The following is a 23,037-nucleotide window of genomic DNA, read 5'->3' as shown; positions in this document are numbered from 1 at the left end:
GTAAATTCCGGGAACTATGGGCGGGATGCTCCCACGCATGCGCCAACTCGCAACGGGCGGCGGAGGCTCTTCGGCACCGGTTGGCGTGGCGCCAAGCCTTTCGGTGCCAGCCTAGCCCCTGAAGGCGTGGAGGATTCGGCACCCTCGGGGAGGCCCAATGCCGGAGTGGTTCATGCCACTCCCCGGCGCCGGTAAGGCCCGTCCCGCTGGGTAGGGAAGAATCCCGCCCTATGTCTGTAACTCGGACCATCTCAGTCTCAGTCTGTGCACAATTCATTTAAAGCAAGATTACAGAAAAAGCGAATTACTGCAGTGATTAATCCCCGTTACCCAATAGAGCGCCCACCATCCTGTACCATTGAGTTTTGCCCTGTATATGTGCAGTGTGGAGACGTGTTCAGCAATGAATTTGAGATGTAGACGGGAAACCTCATTACAAACAATATTAAAGGAAAAAGAGCAGCCAGGACTCAGGGACATTCAAATTTTTCAGGGCTGGAGTCACATGGATGGTTAACGTGTGGGTGGACTACCATGTGTTTGCTCCATATTAAGTTGGTTAAGTGAGTGGTTAAGAACATAACAGGTAGAATATGATGTTGTGATGTTTGGTCTCTTTAGTTAAGGATGACTTTAGTGGGACTGCATTACCTGTTTATTAGACTGATGTACCATCGATTGCACGTGAGGCGAGTGATTTACCAAAGTCAGGTTTTAATTAACTAGAACACAGCCTGGCGATCGTCTACAGTGGAAAGGGACGATCGTCAGGCTTCTGAGCATTTATACCACGTTGATAGAGGCGTGGTTAACTCAGCCTCTCGGCCAATCAGTCGAGAGGCACATGACCGACCAGGGCCAATGGTAAGCCGACGTTCTGGCCCAATGGCAGACGAATATGCAGATCATATCATCACATAGACAGATTACACACTCGAAGGACAGAGTGGGAAAGTGGAGTTAAGGTCCGAGATCAGCCATGATCTTACTGAATGGTGGAGCGGACTTGAAGAGTCTCTGTTTTTATTTAATTTTGGGAAAGATAACAAGGTCCAGCCCCTGGTGAGAAGCAAGATCTATCTGTCACAGGACCATGTGTGGACAAACTGAACTGGACATCCAGAAAAAAGAAAAAAAACATTGTTCAGAATCATTCAGCTAAACAATCAATGGGAACAGCGTGTGTAAATGAAGAAGAAGTGTTCACTGTTAATATTAATGTGGTTGAACAATTTTGAATCTGAATAAATGCTGCAGTGTGTGTGGGAGTCAAAATTACTAACTGCCAGTAGAGGGCAATATTTATAAAAGGGTCACAGGGATTTGGAGATGGGACATTGGTGGAATTATTGGAAAAATCCCAATATACACATATACGTAATCTGTCCGATGAACAGACATTGCGTTCCCTCAAAGGTAAATATATCCTTATTGAGGAAGGAGATTAAAACTAAAGGACAGCACGGTGGCAGAGTGCTTAGCACTGCTGTCTCACAGCACCGAGATCCTAGGTTCGATCCCGGATCTAGGTCACTTCTCGTGTGCAGTTTGCACAATCTCCCCGTGTTTGCTTGGGTTTTGCCCCCACAACCCAAAGATGTGCAGGGTAGGTGAATTGGCCACGCTAAATTGCCCCTTAATTGGAAAAATGAATTGAGTACTCCAAATTTACTTTTTTAAAATGCTCAGTTTTCCAGGTTAAACTCAATGGAAAGTTAAACAGTTTCAAAGTAGTTAAGCGCATCTCACTGTTTGATGTCTAGAAAGGTAACAGAACCTTCCAGAAAGCCTTCATTCTCCTGCCTTTTCAAAAGCTATTCCCATTAGCCCATGTGTATTATAAAAAGCAATGAGAAAAAATGTCTCATTGAAGGGTTGATTGTCTTGTTCCAAGTCCTTCAGTAATTGAGTCACACGTTCTTCAATTTGTTGTTCATCAAGTTTCTTGTCAAAACCCCTGTAACAGAATTAAGAACAGAGGGATTAAAATTTTATTCTTCCTGATAAAACCTGTTTGAAAACCAAGTCGATTGTCAGGACAACAGGGACAGTTGACCATTCAGCCCACTGAGCCGCCTCCACCATTCAGTTTGTCCACAGCTGTAGTAACATCATAGAGAAGTTCACCAAATGGTCAGACAAGTGACAAAAAGAGACAGGGAAATGTGAGGTGATGTATTTTTCAGAAAGGATGGAGAGATACAGACTTAAATACACAACCTGAAAGAGTGTGCAGTCATGTCCACCATGACTGGAAGGAAAGAGACCGATGTAAACATAATTTCCATCTGGTAATGGATATAGAGGGAGAACTGTCCCCCTATCAGGATAGATTCTCTGTCGTTCTGGCGGGGAAATGCACCAGTGTGAGAAATATATTTCACAATGTAGAGTGCCAAAGTCGGATGCATAACGCTGCCTACAGAGTTCAGGATTAAGACTGCCCACAACCCTGGACCTTGGAACACCCCAGCAATGGGTTAGGGGAGCATGTGAACTTGGACCTTCCAGATATGGTGTCCTGGAGGGAGTCCATCCTCCGGCCCCACAATGTTCCTGGAGATCGATCTTCATTTTCAGGAGGTCCACCTTCTTTTTTCAATGGTGGGTTAGTGTTGTTGGATATCCTTTTAATATAAAACCCGGACATGTGGCGGACGACACACCATCCAGGCCTGACCCACTACTGAAAACAGCGTAAAACACCCAGGTGAATAATTAATGAGGTTGGGTGGGAAGATTCGGAGTGTTTTCCGGCAAGCAGCTGCAGCAGAAAACGCTCCATGTTCCTGCCCACACCGCAGCACTTAGTCTCAAAATGGGAGAATTCCGCTCCAGGTTGAGTGATGTTGATCCAAGAGCTGACAGAAAGAAACATTAATCACAATATATCAGTCACTAAACTCACCTGGCAAAGTACCAAACAGGAGGTATGAATACTGTTTTAACTGTTGGATCTGTTGGTTCAGGCGGATTGATGACTTCAGGCACTATCTCTAGAAATACTTTGAATTTCTGTTGTATTTTGCCATTTTCCAAGTATCCATAAACTCCCCAAGGTGCGGAGATAGGAACAACAGTACCTGTAGACAGATAAACATCTGTTACAGCATTTAACTAGGAGATCAACTGATGGGGAGTCAAAGTTCCAGGTGAAGGGACAGGGTGATTTTGCTGAGTTGTGGAAAAGTTGTGATATCACTTTAAGGGAAAATGCAAATGAACAAGTAGCCAGGATGTAGAGCAGCATGTGGCCAGCATGGTCACACTCGTAGTGTGTGTCCTGACATCATATACCAGTCCAGGAGACTCATATCACTCTCTTCAGCCCACCTCCCAGGTCCGGATGGGATCTATCCCAGGTTAAGGAGGGAAGCGAGGGTCAAAATAGCTGGAGCCTCAACAGATATCTTTGCAGCATCCTTGAGCACGGATGAGGTCCCGGAGGACTGGAGAATTGCTAATGTTGTCCCTTTGTTTAAGAAGGGTAGCAGGGATAATCCACGGAATTATGGACCTGTGAGCTTGACGTCAGTGGTAGGCAAACTGTTGGAGAAGATACTGAGGGATAGGATCTATTCACATCTGAAAGAAAATAGACTTATCAGTGATAGGCATCATGGTTTTGTGCAGGGAAGGTCATGTCTTACAAACCTAATAGAATCCTTTGAGGAAGTGACAAAGTTAATTGATGAGGGAAGGGCTGTAGATGTCATATACATGGACTTTAGCAAGGCGTTTGATAAGGTTTCCCATGGCAGGTTGATGGAAAAAGTGAAGTTGCATGGGGTTCAGGGTGTACTAGCTAGATGGATAAAGAACTGGCTGGGCAACAGGAGACAGAGAGTAGTGGTGGAAGGGAGTGTCTCAAAATGGAGAAGGGTGACTAGTGGTGTTCCACAGGGATCTGTGCTCGGACCACTGTTGTTTGTGATCTACATAAATGATCTGGAGGAAGGTATAGGTGGTCTGATTAGCAAGTTTGCAGATGATACTAAGATTGGTGGAGTTGCAGATAGCGAGGAGGACTGTCAGAGAATACAACAAAATATAGATAAATTGGAGAGTTGGGCAGAGAAATGGCAGATGGAGTTCAATCCAGGTAAATGCTAAGTGATGCATTTTGGAAGATCAAATTCAAGAGCGGACTATATGGTCAATGGAAGGGTCTTGGGGAAAATTGATGAACAGAGAGATTTGGGAGTTCAGGTCCATTGTACCCTGAAGGTGGCAACGCGGGTTGATAGAGTGGTCAAGAAGGCATACAGCATGCTTGCCTTCATCGGACGGGGTATTGAGTACAAGAGTTGGCAGGTCATGTTACAGTTGTATAGGACTTTGGTTCGGCCACATTTGGAATACTGCGTGCAGCTCTGTTCGCCACATTACCAGAAGGATGTGGATACTTTGGAGAGGGTGCAGAGGAGGTTCACCAGGATGTTGCCTGGTATGGAGGGTGCTAGCTATGAAGAAAGGTTGAGTAGATTAGGATTGTTTTCGTTGGAAAGGCGGAGGTTGAGGGGGGACCTGATTGAGGTCTGCAAAATTATGAGAGGTATGGACAGGGTGGATAGCAACAAGCTTTTCCCAAGAGTGGGGGTGTCAGTTACAAGGGGTCACGATTTCAAGGTGAGAGGGGGAAAGTTTAAGGGAGATGTGCGTGGAAAGTTTTTTACGCAGAGGGTGGTGGGTGCCTGGAACGCTTTACCAACGGAGGTGGTAGAGGCGGGCAGGATAGCATCATTTAAGAGGCATCTAGACAGGTATATGACCGGGCGGGAACAGAGGGAAGTAGACCTTGGAAAATAGGCAACAGGTTTAGACAAAGGATCTGGATCGGCGCAGGCTGGGAGGGCCGAAGGGCCTGTTTCTGTGCTGTAATTTTCTTTGTTCCTTGTTCTCTTCAGCAGACTGTGTAGCATGTTAACAACACAGTTGGAAAAGTCTAGCAGCCTCGAGAGAAAGTCTGTTCCCCAATTCAACCAGCCTCTCCCCGAGCCCATCACCTGTGAGGTTCCCATGCCCCACATGGATCTCCACCCACAGCCTCTGGCATCTTTGTGCCTTCCAGTAAATTGTGTGGTATCCCTTTGACCCCATTGTTTGTGAGCTTCTCAGGCAGCCATATCAGGCTCCAGGTTCCCTCCCCTTGGTTTTCCTTCTGCCTTCCATTGATAATTATATTCATCCACCTCCTTGTTTCTCAGCCTGAAATCATCAGCCGTCCCACTAGCCCCCCAACCCTTGCATAACCCTCCTTCCATATTGCCCGTTTTGTCTTCGTCAAGCCATCAAAACACCCCCCTGACCCCACAGCTCACTGTGCACTCCACCCCTGGTCAAACATTGTACCTTTGCTGCATTGGCTGCATGAGTCCCGCAGCACAGAACTGTCCAGATAGACACTGGTGTGTGGCACCGGTGAAAGGGGGAGGGGCGGGGGAGAAGGAGACCCCTGTACTCGCCAAGCCCAGCCGCACTACTGACCCGGAAACGGTGACACAGGAGTGTCCATGGGTCCAGCAGCACGGTGCTGTCCATGGGCCCAGCAGCACGGTGCTGTCCATGGGTCCAGCAGCACGGTGCTGTCCATGGAGACCAGCTCGGCATGGAGATGGAGGGCAGGAATTGGTCTGCCCCGGCACAGTGGTGAACAGTGCATCAGGAGCAGCGTAGCACTATGGCAGTGTTCCATTCACCTCAAAATCTCCGGTGAACCGAGGGTCACCTTAAACCCTCCAGCCTTTTTGAAAAATAAAGTTAGATTACCAAGTATTGTTTCCAATTAAATGGCAATTCAGCGTGGCCATTCCGCCTACTCTGCAAATCGTAGGGTTGTGGGGATGAAACCCACGCAGACACGAGGAGAATGTGCAAACTCCGTACAGACAGTGACCCAGGGCCAGGATGGTTGATCACGCCAGCCTTAATCACTCGGGTCTGATGCCAATGTGATTTGCGACTGATGTGACGCATGATTGGAAAACCTGACGGGACAACATCCTGGGCTGAAGGGCCTGTACTGCGCTGAACTGTTCTATGTTCTATGATACCGGCGGGCAGCTGCTTTAATCAGCATTCATGGGCACAAATGAATGTATCTGACATTTACGCCACCTGCCAGCGGGTTGACTGAGCCACCATTAACCCGCCATTGGGAAAATTACAACGTAATTTTACACCATCTGTGTTCGGCCTGTTGCCGCCCTCCAGATTCACCGCATCCGCCCGACACTAAGAGAATTGGGAGAATTGTGTCCCTAGTTTAACAGAGCTGTGTGTGAGGTTGGTCTCATTCCTCGATTGGATTTATCCATTTAATTGCACTGACTCGCTCTTTTCCCACAGACCGACACACTTTCCCTATCGGTTAAATATTCCTCTTTTGAAATTTAGTCTTGCATTTGCTTCCAGTTCAAGTAGAACATTCCAGATCATTGCCGTGACTTCCATTCTCCCCAGAGTTGGATTTGGAGAGCATACTCCAAACATATGCTGGGGAATGACTCTCGGAACTTCCCAAGTAAGCATTTGTAATTGGCTGGACGTGCTTCTGAGCTGTGAGTTATTCGATAAAGCGAATTAAATCTGCTTTCCGCCAAGTTTCTGCTAATTTGATGTTTTATTCATTGACTGTGGGCATCGTTGGCTGGGCCAGCATTTATTGCCCATCCCGATTTGACCTTCAGCATTTGGAGGAACCACTGAGGGTGGCAAGGGTGCAGAATGTACTCTGCGTGGTCGATAGCCAATATATGCCGGTCATGCCAGCGACAACCACACCCTGCAAATTAATTCTTAAAAAGCTGAGGGCATTGAAAGTCAACCAGGCTGCAGTGAATATGACACATCGGCCAGACCAGGTAACACTGGCAGATTTCCTTCACAACAGGGATATAGTTAACCAGATGAGTTTATAACAGTTTCATGGCCATCATTAAACTTTAAATCTCAGTCTTTTTTACACCATCTGTCGTGGTGGGACTTGACCCCGGCTCCCCTGAACATTACCCTGAGTCCTGTGATTACTAGTCCAGTGATAATACCACCTCCCCGTGAAAGTAGGAACTTTTAAATGCTCAGTTTTAATAAAACCTTTTCTAACTTCTGCGTAACTATTTTAAACAACACGATTGTTCCCAGCATGGGACACCCCCCACGCTCCGACAACCCCCTTCTCCTGACATCCCCCATATCCCCGACATCCCCCATATCCCCGACATCACCTATATCCCTGACATTCCCTATATACCCGACATTCCCAACATCCCCCCCTTACTCCCGACATCCCCTATATCCCCGACATCCCCATATCCCCAACATTCCCTAAATACCCGACATTCCCAACATCCCCCCCTTACTCCCGACATCCCCTATATCCCCGACATCCACTATGTACCTAACATTGCCAACATCCCCCCATACTCACAAAACCCCCACACCCGACATTCCCAACATCCCCCCTTACTCCCGACATCCCCTATATCCCGACATCCCCCATATCCCCGACATTCCCTAAATACCCAACATTCCCAACATCCCCCCCTTACTCCCGACATCCCCTATATCCCCGACATCCACTATGTACCCGACATTCCCAACATCCCCCCATACTCACAAAACCCCCACACCCGACATCGCCGATACTCCCTCCACCTCCCACATCCCAAAACCTCCCCGTATCTGTGGTGCCACCTCCCATCCACCCCTAGGGGATTCCCACAATCCTCTGAACCCCCATCAATGCAGGTTTCTCCCTCTTCCTTGCTGATTTCACTCTTCCAATTTCTTCCATCGGGCAAGAGAAACAGAAGTCTGAGAACATGCACTAACAGATCAAAAAACAGCTTCTTCTCTGTTACCAGATTCCCGAATGACCATCTTATGAACTGAACTGATCCCTTGACACATCTTCTCTACTGAGTAGTATTGCACTCCGTAGGCTTCACCCGATACCTGTGTCCATGTGTTTACGCTGTGTATTTCATGATTGCTCTGTGTATTTTGTTTTCATGTACAAAATGATCAATCTGAGCTGTATGCAGAACAATACTGTTTACTTTTCACGTTTCACAATACTTTCCACTGTACTCTGTACTTGTGACAATAAACAAATCCAATCCAATCCAACCCCCACCATAGGTGGAGCTCCAACTTAATCCCGCAACCTGAGTCCTGACACTCGCACCCCCCAAATTCCCGATGTTCAAACTTCCATCCACACCTCCCGACCTCCACACCTCTGACAACCCACAGCCAACTTCTGACCCCCCAACATCCACCCCTCTGAAATCTGACACCCATTGACCTGCCCCGACCCCTTTGACTTCATTTTTAAAAATTAAGTCCAGTACATCTCCTCTTTTGCAAGAGTTTCTAAATGCTAACTCAAAAAGCTCTCCTGGATCACCTTTCAGGACAAAGCAGCCCGTTTGATTGCTCCCCTTTCCACAACCATTCAAACTGTCTACCACTGATGAACAGTGGCAGCCGTGTGTACCATCGACACGATGCAGTAACTCAGCCAGGTTCCTGAGGCAGCACCTTCCAAACTCACGGCCATTACCATCTATAAGGACAAGAGCAGCAGATACCAGGGAGCCCCACCACCTGGAGGTTCCCCTCAAAGTCACTCACCACCCTGACTTGGAAATAGGTCGGTGTTCCTTCACTGTCTCTGGGGGTAACATCCTGGAACTCCCTCCCTCACAGCACAGTGGGTATAGCTGCACCTCAGGCACTGCAGCGGTTCAAGAAGGGAACTCACCACCACCTTCTGAATAGCAACTAGGGATGGGCAATAATAAGCAACGCCCATATCCCATGAAGGAATTTTTAAAAATAATTTTAAGAATTCTGTCCTCTCTAAACTTTTTACACTTTTACTCTGCCAATTAATATTGGGGAAGTTGAAATCCCCTGCTTATATTACCCTTTAATTTTTACACCTCTCTAAGGATTTCCTACATGTCTGCTTTACTTCCTTTTCCTGACTTAGGACATGGAACATAAAACATACAGTGCAGAAGGAGGCCATTCGGACCATCAAGTCTGCACCAACCAACTTAAACCTTCACTTCCATCCTATTGCCGCAACCCAATAGCCCCTCCTAACCTTTTTGGTCACTAAGGGCAATTTATCATGGCCAATCCACCTGACCTGCACGTCTTTGGACTGTGGGAGGAAACCGGAGCACCTGGCGGAAACCCACGCAGACATGGGGAGAATGTGCAGACTCCGCACAGACAGTGACCCAGTGGGGAATCGAACCTGGGATCCTGGCGCTGTGAAATCACAGTGCTAGCCACTTGTGCTACCGTGCTATCTAAAGTACACTCCCAGCTAAGTAATTGGCCCCTTTTTGTTTTTATGTTTGACGTCAATTGAGGAGCCTACAAAGATATTGTAGCCAGATCGAATTGCATGCTGGTGGAAAGTGGCCAACTCTGAGGCTCTAACCAAATATGGGCAGAACCATCGACTGGTAAAACAGACAACAGGTCATGGCAGGCGCTTGAAATATAGAAAACAGGAGCTAGAGGATGTCATGTGAGTGTCCCTTAGAGAAATGTTTTTTGTCTTATCACATGACTTCAGTGATGTCATTGTATAGGTGGAGCTGGGCTGTGGCTCTGTGAGTTCACTTTCATTTTTGACTTTTACTTTCACTTTGAGCTTGGACTGGTTCGTAATGCACAGGTTGAACGAAGGGTTTCTCTGTCTTCAGTTTAAAAGCTGTTTCCAGACTGTTTGATAACTTAAAAGAAATAATTGTTTTCTGAAAGGAATTCAAACCTGCTGTTTGGAAATGAAACGAGAGTATCCATACGACATCTTTTACCAGTAAGAGTGCAGGGCCACACCTTTGAAAAGGGGTTTCTGGTTTTGATTTGGATATTGTTATAAAATTGGAACAGTTAAGGGGGATTCATTAAGGGTTATAAATAGATTACTATAGCTGTGTGGGATATTTATGTTTATAGTTGATAACAATTCTTGCATGTGTGTGGTCATACAAATGTTAACTAAATTCGTAGAATAAAGTTTGTTTTTTTGATTAAAAGCGCCAAAGAACTCTGTTGAATAACACCCGAATGGCAATAACACCCGAATGGCAGGCCCTTGTGCTCATCCCAGCCACATTCAATAAACAGTTGTAGGTCAGGTGGTGTATATTGGAGTTTTCTAAACCCTGGCCCATAACAAATAGGCCATTCGGCCCTTAGAGCCTGCTCCATGATTGCAGCTGCATCAGAAGTTAACTTAATAACTGAAGTAACGAGATGTTGTCTGATGAGATAAACAGCAGGAGTAAACCTGATTCACTGGTACAATGAGATTGTTTCTGCTGAAAAGTTAGGATTGTGTGACTTGCTTCATGCAGGAATCGAGCCACAAACCTCCTTGAGAAATAAGGTATAAATATGCTGGTGAACAGAACACTGGCAATGACCACCCGGGACTACACGTGGCGGGCATCCCGATGAGGCAAATTTGGAAGAGCGGAGCATTGCAACCTGGCGTCAAACCGATCCTGGCACCAGGAGCTATTCTCCGCCCGATCGCCGTTCCCGATTTCAGTGTCGGGCAACGGAAAACCCCGCCCCTCATCTCTGGAATCAATCTAGTGAACCTCCTCTGACCTGCCTCTAATGCTACGATGTCTTTCCTCAAATAAGAGGACCAAAACTGTGCACAATACTCCAGGTGTGGTCTCACCAATGCCTTGTCTAGTTGCAACAACACAGCCTTACCTTTAAATTCAATTCCTGTAGTTATAAATGCCAACATTCCGACCACTTTCTTTATTACACGCTGCATCTGCATGCTAGGTTTATAAGACCATAAGACATAGGAGCAGAATTCAGCCACTCGGCTGATTGAGTCTGCTCCGCCATTCAATCATGGCTGATATTTTTCTCATCCCCATTTAACTTCATTCCTTACTAACAATGCAACACCGCCCTTTTGCCCATCTGCCTGCCCTTTCGATCGGACACATAACCTTGGATATTTAGATCCCATTCCTGATCCCCTTGCAAATGTGATGTCTCTGTGATGCCCACAACATCATACCTGCCAATTTTAATGTCCGCAAAAAGCTCATTTACTGCACGCATTTAGGTACAACACCCTTAATCCTACATTGACCACCTCTGCTGAGGGTGATGGTGTTCTCTTATTTTTGTTCTTGATTTTCCCTTTAGCTATTACACCTTCTAAGCTAACCCTCTGGTTCCCACCCCTCTGCCATACTAGTTTAAATCCTCCTGAGTGACTCTCGCAAACCTCCCAGTCAGGATATCAGTGCCCCTCCAGTTTAAATGCAGCCCTTCCTTCTTGTACAGGTCCCACCTGCCCCGGACAAAATCCCAATGATCCAGAAATCTGAAACTCTCCCTCCTACACCACCAGTTTAGCCACGTATTTAGCTGCACTATCCTCCTATTTCTATCCTCATTGCCACGTGGCACGGAGTAATCCTGATATTACAACCCTGAGATTATCTGCATATGTTGACATTATACCTTGCTGACCCAAATCTAGATGATTAAAATACATCAAAAGTGTAATAGTCCGAATACAGGACCCTGGGGAACATCACTGTCTACTGCCCCAGTCTGAAAAACAACTGTTCACCACTATTCTCTGCTTTCTGTAACTGGATCCATTCTGTCTCCATGCTGCCAATCCCTTCCATCGCATGAGTTTCAGTTTTGCTGACAGTCTGTTATAAATATTGTAATTTGTGAAACACCTTTTGAAATTGCACAGACATAACATCAACTGTACACCCTTTAAACCATTAAATATCTGGATGAAGTTATTCAAACACAATTCCTCTTAAACGAGCAGAATTTCCTGCCACTAAGTCTCAGCCAGAGACGGCAGAACGGTGGCATAGTGGTTAGCGCTGTGGCTTCACAGGTTCGATTCCCCGATGGGTCACTGTCTGTGCGGAGTCTACACGTTCTACCCGTGTCTGCGTGGGTTTCCTCCGGGTGCTCCGGTTTCCTCCCACAGTCCAAAGATGTGCAGGTTCGGTGGATTGGCCAATCTAAGTTGCCCTCAGCGTCCAAATAAAGGTTAGGAGAGGTTATTGGGTTGAGGGGATAGGGTGGAAATGAGGGATTAAGTGGGGTCGGTGCAGACTCGATGGGCTGAATGGCCTCCTTCTGCACTGTATGTTCTATGTTCAGCCAGGAGCCAGCATTCCCGCAGCATCCAGTAAACTGAGAGAGATGCAGTTTATCAGCTTCCACACGGGTTCATGTCGACTCCAATAGTGGGATTCATGCCTGACAAAGAACCTTTATTATACTCGGAAAATTCAGCAACTACAGCTGGAGTCAGAACATGAGTTTGGAATCTCACTCCCCACACACGTGGGAAACCTTCCCAGATTCTGGGAACATAAATCCTGCAGGTATCAAAGAAGCACCCGAAATGGCCCTTCAACCCACTAGTCACATGTGAACGAGGAACGCTCTGGGATTGACAATGGTGGAATTCTTTGGTCAGTGTGTCAGTCTGTACAGAAAGTTTCAAACGTGACAGGTTAAAGAGTGAATGGTTGTTTTATATTCTGTTGTTACTTTGAAGAAACATCTGACATACCTGCAGCATTACCACAATGTGAATAATTGAAAAGTTTCTCCAGCCCGATCTCCATCGCACTTTTAAAATTCACCGTATGAACCTCAGTTTCAACCAACTGGTCAAATTTGAATTCCATCTCATCATAATTCTGGAACAAGAAAATAAAATCTATCACCAAATGACACAACTGAACGAGCACCAAAGCACCTCAATGTTGAGAGGACTGTCCTGGGTTCCCAGGTGTGGGAGCAGTATTCATGTCCTGGATGGACTGACCTTGTAAAAGGGTTTGGAGTTTTTGATGGAAGTCTAGGCATCACCACTTCCGGATACAGTTTCCTTCCCCCCCCCCCCCCCCCCCCCCCCCCCCCTCATGCACTCTTTCAACGTTAGAAATGTCCTGCACGATTGGCCTCATTCCTTCCCCTTGGGTTTTCAATTAAAATAAATATAGAGAATGTTCACATAGAATTTACAGTGCAGATGGAGGTCATTCGGCCCATCGAGTCTGCACCGGCCCTTGGAAAGAATACCCCATTAAAGCCCACACTTCCAACCTTTCCCCGTAACCCCACCTAGCCTTTTTGGACCCATATGGATTTCACTGAGGCATTTGATAAGGTTCCCCATGGTAGGCTCATTCAGAAAGTCAGGGGGCATGGAATACAGGGAAATCTGGCTGGCCGAAAGAAGACAGTGAGTGGTAGTGGATGGAAAGTATTCCGCCTGGAGGTCGGTGACCAGTGGTGTCCCACAGGGATCTGTTCTGGGACCTCTGCTCTTTGTGTTTAATGACTTGGATGAGCAAGTGGAAGGGTAGGTAAGTAAGTTTGCCAATGACACAAAGGTTGGTGGAGTTGTAGATAGCGTTGAGGGCTGTTGCAGGTTAAAAAAGGACATTTGCAGGATGCAGAGATGGGCTGAGAAGTGGTCGATGGAGTTCTACCTGGATGAATGTGAAGTGATTCATTTTGGAAGGTCGAATTTGAATGCTGAATACAGGGTTAAAGGCAGGATTCTTGGAAGTGTGGAGGAACAGAGGGAACTTGGGGTCCACATTCACAGATCCCTCAAAGGGTTGTTAAGAAGAAGTATGGTGTGTTGGCTTTTATTAAAAGCAGGATTGAGTTCAACAGCTGCAAGGTTTTGCTGCAGCTTTATAAAACTCTAGTTAGACCACACTTGGGACATTGTGTCCAGTTCTGGTCGCCTCATTAGAGGAAGGATGTGCATGCTTTGGAGAGGGTGCAAGGAGATTTACCATAATGCTGCCTGGACTGGAGGGCATGTCTTATGAAGAAAGGTTGAGGGAGCTGGGGCTTTACTCACTGGAGTGAAGAAGGAAGAGAGGTGACTTGATAAAGGTGATGAGAGGCATAGATGGAGTGGATGGCCAGAGACTGTTCCCCAGGGCAGAAATGGCTGTCATGAGGGGACATAATTTTAAGGTGATTGAGGAAGGTATAGGGGAGATGTCAGAGGGGGGTTCTTTACACAGAGAGTGGTGGGTGCGTGGAATGTACTGCCAGCTGAGTTGGTGGAGTCAGAGCCATTAGGGACATATAAGTGACTCTTGGACAGGCACATGGACAGCAGTTGAAGAGGTGAAGGTTCGGTTGATCTTAGATTCGGATAAATGGTCGGCACAACATCGTGGGCTGAAGGGCCTGTACTGTGCTGTACTGTTCTATGTTCTATGTATCCAGGCACTAATACAAGATGGAACAAAAAAAAAATGTCATTGGACCATAAGAAATAGTAACTGGAGGAGGCCTGACAGCTCCTCAAGCCTGCTCCACCAATCAACAAGATCATGCCTCACCTTTAACCCCAACTCTACTTGCCACACAATCCCCAGCTGTTATATTGTGTTGTTGGGTTGGAGAAGTTTCCATAATTCCCAAAGACTGCTGGCTGCAGACATTCTAACTCTATTGTAACACATTTACAGTTATCAGAACATTCCCCGACATGAGCTTCTTTTCATGTTGCTTTCTTCGAGACTCTGAGATCACGAGTATATGTCACTTCCTTCCAATGACATCACAGGGTTAACCCTTCACAGGACTATTCCTAATATCCTCCATTATATTATACCTGCGATGAACCTAGAATCCTACATTCCAGCTATCTTAGCCTTCAGTAAACTCAATGATGAAGCTTCCATAACCCTTTGTGTGAAGAAATTTCTCCCCACCAGTCCTATTTGATTAAGGGCTGGTTTAGCACAATGTGCTAACACAGCTGGCTCGTAATGCAGAACAAGACCAGCAGCGCGGGTTCAATTCCTGTTCCAGCATTCCCGAACAGGCACCGGAATGTGGCGACTGGGGGCTTTTCACAGTAACTTCATTGAAGCCTTCTTGTGACAATAAGCTATAATTATTATTAGCTCTTTTTCCTGAATCTGTGCTGACCAGTTCTCGATGTCCCAGCCATGGGAAACAATCTTCCTACCTTGTCAGCTTGTATGTTTCAATGAGATCGCTCTCATTCTCCTAAATTCCAGAGAGTACGCAACAATATGATTCCTTTCAGCATTGGACAACTCTGTAACCCAGGAATCAATCCAGTGAATCTTCACTGCATCATCTCCAAGGAATGGACATCCTGTTTTAGATCAGGTGTGAAATTCTCTGTTCAGGAGACTAACGTTGACGTTGGGACTGAATCGAGCTTGACGGGCCGAAGGACCTGTTCCTGTGCTGCATTGTTCTTTGTTCTCTGTGATCCATTTTTGACGGCAGCGAGATCCTGGATGAGAAGAGAGCGGGCCTCCAGAACTGGCATCACCAGGTGACGGTGAAACCTCCGGATCCCACTCCGGCCTCATCTCTATCCCATGGAGTAGCCTGGGGCCCATGCAGGAGCCTCCCGCAGGGGATGTACTGGAACTCCTCAGCACTTCTGAATCCCCCCGTCCACCTGACACTGGAGCAGTGGGCAGAACAGGGTGTGACACCCGAAAATCCACCTGGCCCATCCAAATCCAGGCCTTCCAGAGGACGGCTGCAAAAAGGCATATCAGGTCATAGGGTGAGATATGCAGCAGGCCGCCTCCATGTCTGCGGTGCTGTCTGGGTCACATCTAATAGGAGTGGTAGGCCATGTAAAATAAGCAAGTTAGATACCAGTTAATTTTGGCCAGGGTGTGGCTAAGGTTAGAGCTGGGGGTCAGGGCACAATAATGTATACAGTCACTATTAAACACCTTTTCACCAACATTACACCTGCCTCACCCCTCTGTCTGAAGGGTGTGAGGGACGGGCTGGGCTGGGTGCAGAGGGTGTGCCGGCTGGGGAATGTGGGAGGTTGGTGGTGTGGGTATTGGAGGATGGCATGGGGCAGGGCTTCCAGAACAACTGAACATTCCTCCTGGGGTCATCCTTCGAGGCAGCAGGGAAGAGGGTCCGAAGTGTGAGGCTGCCTTGTAGGACAGCTTATCCATCGAGCACAAGTGATCCATGGCCTCCTTGGTTTCCAAATTCTTTGGTGGCACAGTCATTCCAGCATCTCCTCAATTGCCTCCGTGTTAGAGGGTTGTGTGTGGGCAGGTCCTACAGATGGGGGTGAGGCAGGGAAGTGTGCGTCTGCTGGGAGTGTAGCTGCCGTGTGATGTGGGTCCTGGGTGTGACACACAGGTTGTGACAGTCTGTCTGGGGGCAGGGTGGATGGGAGCAGGGGCGCGGTGGGCAGGCAGGGCTTGGAGACGCTGCTGGCCCTGCAGAGTGGGCGCGCTGATACTGTCACTGGTGAGGCCTCTGCCCTGAGAGGGTCAGTGTGCCAGGGAAGGTGCCAAAGGTCACGGTGCATGTGTCCTTTGTTTGGGGTGAGCTCTGCTATTCCCCTGCTTCCCCTGCAGTGGGGCTGAGCTTCTGATGAGGGCGCTGAGGAGTGGCAGCACCTGGTGTGACACTGAGTGAGCTTGGCCACGCCCATCCTGGTTATGGGTCAGCTGGAGTCTGAGGGTTTCCAGAGGGGTGGCCTGGGTGGGCTCCCAAATGGCCAGAGGTTCTGTGAACATTTACAGGACACAGTGAGCAGTCAGCAGAGTGAGCAGCCAGGGGCCTGGAACTTGTACCAAATGGGTGAGTTTAAAACAAATACTGCAGCAATGGCAGCCTGAGCCAGGCCATCCCGATCCCGAGGGGGACGCCCCAAATCCACGGAGCTGTCAGGAAGTCGGTCCCACTACTCACCTCCACCCCCCCCCCCCCCCCCCCCCAGCAATTGGTACAATGTTAAACAGTTTTTCCAACTTTGCTTACCTTCTCTCTCCCCTACAGCAGACATGGCACCCAGTCTCCGTTTGCAAATACCTGCAGTAAATCGCCACCAGCGAAGGAGCGGAGTAACCCCCCCCCCCCAAATTGACCTTGATTTTTGGCTGGATGCCCATTCTCTGGCTGAGCCCTGTTCGTGTTTACATTGTCGCGAATCAGAGAAATTTACACAAGGAGATGAAAACTGCCCGCAATTCTCCAGGTGTGGCCTCAGCAAAGACTTGGGAAATTGGAACAAGACACCAGGATTCTCGCTCTCTTTTCCTTGGATTGCCTCCTTGCTGTGGTGGAGAGGCTGGAACATTCTGTTAATCACAAGAGCAATGTCATTGGGCATCTTTAGCTCCTGACAGGGTCACCCATGATGATAAGGTCGAGTGGGAGGAACCAGACAAAGCGCAATTTAAATCGAGTTCCCAATGGTGGATCATGCAGAAGATACGTGAATGGTATCAATGGCTGCCTTGGCACCGGAGGGAGAGGGGCCAGAGCATTGCCACCAACGCACACACGGGGAGGACGTGCAGACTCCACACAGACAGTGACCCAGCCGGGAATCGAACCTGGGACCCTGGAGCTGTGAAGCATTTATGCTAACCACCATGCTACCGTGCTGCCCATTTTGGATCCAATGTGTCACTTTTCCTTGGATCCCATGGCCCCTGACTTTCTTGATCAGTCTGCCACAAGGGACCTTATCAAAAGCCTTGCTAAAGTCCATATAGACCACTTCAAATGCATTATCCTCATCAATACTCCTGGTTACCTCCTCAAAACATTCAATTATATTTGTCAAGAAAGACCTTCCCTTCACAAACCCATGCTGACTATCCCTGATTAATCCGTGTCTAAAGTGCAGATATATTCTGTCCCTCAGAAATCTTTCTTGGTCCCAACCTTGATTTTGGAAATCATTAACTCTGTGAGTGCCAGTCCCCGGGATGTCTGAACAGCCCAGGGCAGCTATTTCACTATTTATTCCAGTTCACACACTCAGGATTGACAACCCTCCCTTCCTATGTTAGACAGATTTTTGACAGTAAAGAGACTAAAGGGTATTCAACCCAAAAATACAGGCATTAAATAATTTCAGCTGGTACAAACATTACAGAATGCAGAAAACTCTGAACTATACTGACCTTGTCCTCAATGACTACTGCGGGACTGAAGCAGTTATCGTCTTCACAGAGGTCGAGCACCTCGTCTACTGCTTTTTGTGCAGCGAGTTGGTTCCAGAAGAGGACAGACACGGTTAAGAAGATTCTCAGCATCTTGGTGTCGGCTCAGATCACTGGTGAATCCACTGAATGACTCTCAGCACCTTCAGCTCGATCTGCAGTTTGAGCAGAGAGCTCAGAGATTTTAATACTGTTTTTGGGAGATGGTTTTGTATAAAATTCAGCCACAGGAACATCAGATGTTGAAGAACTGCCCCAGCTAATTAACTATGGAAAGGTTTTTTGGTGCCAGCCTTGAATTTAGAAATCATTAACCCTGTGAGTGCTGGTTTCTGGGCAATCTGAACAGCCCAGGGCAGCCATTCCATTACTGATTCCAGTTCACACAATCAGGATTGACCTCCCTGCCTGAGTCAGACAGATTTTTGGTGGGAAAGGGAGTCGAGGGTTATGGGGACAGGCAGGAAAGTGGAGTTCAGGCCACAATCAGATCAGTCATGATCTAATCTAATGATGGAGCAGGTTCGAGGGGCTGATTGATCTATTCCAGCTCCCATCTTTTTATTCATTATTCGGATGTGGGCGTTGCTGGTTGAGCCAGCATTTCTTACCCATCACTAATTGCCCTTGAACTGAGCAGCTTGCTAGGCCACTTTTGCTGGGGTTTTACAGTGGGGGCAGTAAAGAGGAAACCACATTGCTGTCAGGCTCTGGAGTCAGACATAGGCCAGACCGGGTAAGGACGGCAGATTTCCTTCCCTGAAGGACAATAGTGAACCAGATGGGTTATTACGACAATCAACAATGATTTCCTGGTCAGTTTTTAATTCCAGATTTTTATTGAATTCAAATTTCACCCTCTGCCAGAGTGGGGTTTGAACCCGGGACCCCAGAGCATTACCGTGGGTCTCTGGATTATGAGTCGAGTTGTTTTGGGCGGTATGCGAGATTGGGTAATAGCAGATCAGCACCTGATTTACACTCCAATCCATTCCATCAGAGTCAATGCTGCCCAGGATGGTTTTCAGTCCCTGGTTTAACCTCCAGCCTGTGCTGTGTTATTGGATCTCAGCTGGTCAAATCGGTGGCTGGTGACGGTCACACATTTTGTGCTACTGTCCAAGATAAATTTAAACACCTGCTGTAATCTCGACTGAGTTATAATAATAATAATCTTTCTGAATGTCACAAGTAGGCTTCCATCAACACTGCAATGAAGTTATTGTGAAAAGCCCCTCGTCGCCACACTCCGACGCCTGCTCAGGTACACAGTGGAGAATTCAGAATGTCCAAATCACCAAACAGAGCGTCTTTCGGTACTTCTAAGCGAAAACCAGAGCACCCGGAGGAAACAGACGCAGACAAGGGGAGAACATGCAGACTCCGCACAGACAGTGACCCAGGCCAGGAATCGAACCTGGGACATTAGCGCTGTGAAGCAACATTGCTGCCCACTGTGCTACCGGGCCGCCACATTATCCAATCACATCTAGATGTCAATGAGGCTACAACAGGCAGATTAACCTTCCTGATCAGAACATTGACGTCTTGATGAAGTTGTACAAGATATTAGTAAGGCCACACTTGGAATACGGTGTACTGTTCTGATCACCCTATTGTAGAAAGGATATTGTTCAACCAGAAAGAGTGCAGAAAAGATTGACTGGGATGCTACTGGGACTTTTTTCCCTGGAGCATAAGAGGCTTCGGGGTGACCTGATAAGTGTCTATAAAATAATGAGAGGCATAGATAAGGTAGATAGTCAACATCTTTTCCCAAAGCTCGGGGAGTCTAACACTAGAAGGTATAGGTTTAAGGTGAGAGGGCAGAGATACAAAGGGTTCCAGAGGGGCAGTTTTTTCATACAGAGGGTGGTGAGTGTCTGGAATGAGCTGCCAGAGGCAGTAGTAGAGATGGGCAGAATTTTGTCTTTTAGAAAAGCATTTAGACAGTTATATGGGTAAGATGGCTGGAGCGGGCTACTTGCCAAATGCAGGCAATTGGGATTAGCTTTGTGATTAAAAACTGGGCGGCATGGACAAGTTGGGCTGGGGGGCCTGTTTTCAGAATGTAAACCTCTCTGACTCTATGGTCTGGGAAGTGGGAACAATCCAAGTTCTCCGCCAAAACCTCAATCTCCATTTTCTCACTGTCGCTGGCTTGAAATGCTGGAACTGCCAACTTAACAATGTTGGTTTACCTGCACCACATGGAATGCAGCATTCAAAAAGAGGGCTCACCACCATTTTTTTTTTAAATTTCCAATTTCGAGGCAATTTAGTGTGGCCAATCAACCTACCCTGCACATATTTGGTTTGTGCGGGTGAGACCCATGCAGACACAGTGAGAATGCTCAAACCCCACATAAACAGTGACCTGGGGCTGAGATGAAACCCGGGTACTCCGCATCATGAGGCAGCAGTGCTAACCATTGCGCCACGCTGCTGCCACCTCACCAACATGTTAGGACACTGTGGTTATTCATAAAGGTCCCACTTCACCACCTCAGCCCTTGTCTGAGGTGCAGTGACCCTCAGGTTAAACCACCAGCAGTCAGCTCTCCCCCTCAAAGGGGAAAGCAGCCTATGGTCATCTGGGACTATGGCGACTTTACCTGGGACACCAAGGATAGGGTAATAAATATCAACCTTGTCAACAACTCCCACATCCCAAGAAGCAATAATAAATACCATGTGATCACAATCTGCAATGACTCAATCAAATGTGTTCCTGATTAAAGTTTTTTACAGCTTCATTTTTCTACAGGATTGAAGAGCAATAGAACAAATTAAAATGTAAAAGTCAGCTAAACCTATTGCTCTGAAATGTGGTCTTTGTAAATGTCCCGATGGACAATGGAAATGGGGTTTCAGATCTGCCTTTGGAGGCAGCTTTACTTCAGTGGTCATTGGGTGGTCCAGATCTCACCGACATTTCCAATGACCTTGTTTTTGAGTGAGGCACTCAGCTGATTTGATTACTTTGCATTGACAGAGCCCCACACCATCTCTTGGCCTCTCGTCACAGTAACATTTACATGGTGCTTTGCACCTTTTGATGTTGAACTCATGGGAGATGAAGAAAAACACAGTCACAAGATCAAAGTTACTTCACATGCACCTGGACAAACTAAATCCCTGAATTTAACTGACTTCATTTTCTAACATGATATCAAAAAGTACCTGTAATTCTCCCTGACTCTTTATTCCCGGGATTAGTTACACAGCTTGTTATCAAACCAGAATCTAACAGGAATGAGGTGGGTGGTGGGTGTGAGTGTGATTCCACACAGCATGAGGACACCACCAGAGAGCGCAGGGAATGATCCCTGGCATCGGGAAAATTGCAGAGAAAATATCTGGTCAGGTGAAGAGAATTCTGCACCAAAGGATGGTCCAGTGTTTCGATGTTGTCCTTGTGTGACACTCGAATAGACCGGGGACCCTGAATGGACAGACAGTCGAGAGGGGTTGAACTATCTGTTCTGCCCTCTTTGCCCACCAGGTGCCTTTCACCTTAAAAAGATGTAAAAATCCGGCCTTCTCCCAGCCACAATGTAACTTCTGGGGTGTTTGCCCCTATTGATCTCACAAATGGTGTCACTGCCTCGTTGTCACTGTTGGCAGTTAACCAGCATCAGGCTCCAATAGATGTCCCCGGACCCCAGCATTTAAATGTTCAAGGGGACCCTGCCTACCTCTGCTGGTGAAGCTAACATGGGGTTTGGCCTGGAATGGAGCGACAGCGAGTCAATAAGTTTCTCTTTCAACCTGTTGTGGGACATTTTCTGATACTGGACTATGATATAAATTAGAGGTGGCTCTGTAACTACATTTGTGCTCCTATATTACTTTTGAATAGTTCTGCTGAGACAAAAGTACTCATTGGCTTAGATGCCTGTTTAGCAGAGGCAATTTGTAGAAATAGATAGTGTATACACAATGCTTGTTAATATCAGAAAGGACACAAAATGGCTGAACCAGCCACATTCCTGAACAATAAGTGACAAACTCTGTAAACTACCTCATGAGAACCAGGCGTGGTTATGTGTCGGGAGTATCTCAACAGCTTCTGATAACAGCTTCACAGAACAAGGAATGCAATGTATCCTTAATAAGCTCAAGGGCCCCAGCTGCAGACAGGACATATCCTTATGTTAGTCTTGAGTGACTTTTGCATGGTTAGGGGCGGGTAAGGCGTGTTGCCAGTGGAGGTGGTAGAGGCAGGCACAATAGCAATATTTAAGATGTACCTTGACCCACTTTAACCATATATGTGATAACTGAGATGCTAAGAAAATTGATTGACTCAATGTAATGAATTGTGACGTGGATATAGTTGATTGATTGTATGTAAATGAAAATACAACTAATTCCACCCCTTGAATCTGTATATTAACCCATTGCGAACCTTAGCTCAAGTGAGAAAGAGAAGGTCTCCAAATCTTTCTCCCAGATCTGAAATACTAAACTGCTTCTTTACTTACTCAAATAGGCCTACGTGTGAATATTTTCACCTCTAACAAACCTTATTCCTGCGCACACACACACCCTGGACCTACATTGTGGGGTTAGGGGGTGTAGGGTTCTGCAGGAGCTGACACAAATCGGGGTGGTGGGTGCCTGGAATGCATTGCCAGTGGAGGTGATGGAGGTAGGCACAACAACAATGTTTAAGATGTATCTTGACAGACACATGAACAGGCGGGAATGGAGGGATATGGATTGTTTGGGCAAAATGTAGTAGGTGTAAATAAGGAATCTGAATCGGAGCAGGGATTGGTGGGCTGTAATGTTCTTTGTTGACTGAGATATTGGCACAGTTGATCCCAATCCTGTCGTCATTAAAACCCACCTCTGGGGCGGAATTCTGCAACCCCCCCGGGGGATCGGATAATCGCCCAGCGCCGGCGTCAATGCCTCCCCCGCCGTGGCCCGAATTCTCCGCCACCCGGGAATCAGCAGGGGCGGGAAT

General features: G+C 47.1%; 1 protein-coding gene across 1 annotated transcript; it reads right to left on the bottom strand.

Moving 5' to 3' along the window:
- Positions 1-1,579: 1,579 nt before the first annotated feature.
- On the bottom strand, positions 1,580-18,256 carry LOC119966788. The gene is made up of 4 exons (XM_038798767.1): positions 18,024-18,256; positions 12,620-12,749; positions 2,909-3,083; positions 1,580-1,957 (listed from the first exon to the last, which is right to left on the bottom strand). The coding sequence occupies exons 1-4, from the start codon at positions 18,153-18,155 to the stop codon at positions 1,792-1,794; spliced, it is 603 nt and encodes a 200-aa protein (XP_038654695.1). The 5' UTR covers positions 18,156-18,256; the 3' UTR covers positions 1,580-1,791.
- Positions 18,257-23,037: the final 4,781 nt, after the last annotated feature.

Source organism: Scyliorhinus canicula, chromosome 6 (assembly GCF_902713615.1).
Source record: "Scyliorhinus canicula chromosome 6, sScyCan1.1, whole genome shotgun sequence".
Taxonomy (NCBI): Eukaryota; Metazoa; Chordata; class Chondrichthyes; order Carcharhiniformes; family Scyliorhinidae; genus Scyliorhinus; species Scyliorhinus canicula.
The sequence above is the reverse complement of the archived record's forward strand: the minus strand, read 5'-3'. Positions and strand labels throughout refer to the sequence as shown.

Coding starts and splice junctions, on each gene's coding strand:
- LOC119966788 (XM_038798767.1), bottom strand. CDS start 18,155: ATGCTGAGAATCTTCTTAACCGTGTCTGTCCTCTTCTGGAACCAACTC. Junction 3,084..12,619: donor ACATTGTGGTAATGCTGCAG/GTATGTCAGATG, acceptor ATCTGTCTACAG/GTACTGTTGTTCCTATCTCC. Junction 1,958..2,908: donor CCTGTTTGGTACTTTGCCAG/GTGAGTTTAGTG, acceptor ATTCTGTTACAG/GGGTTTTGACAAGAAACTTG.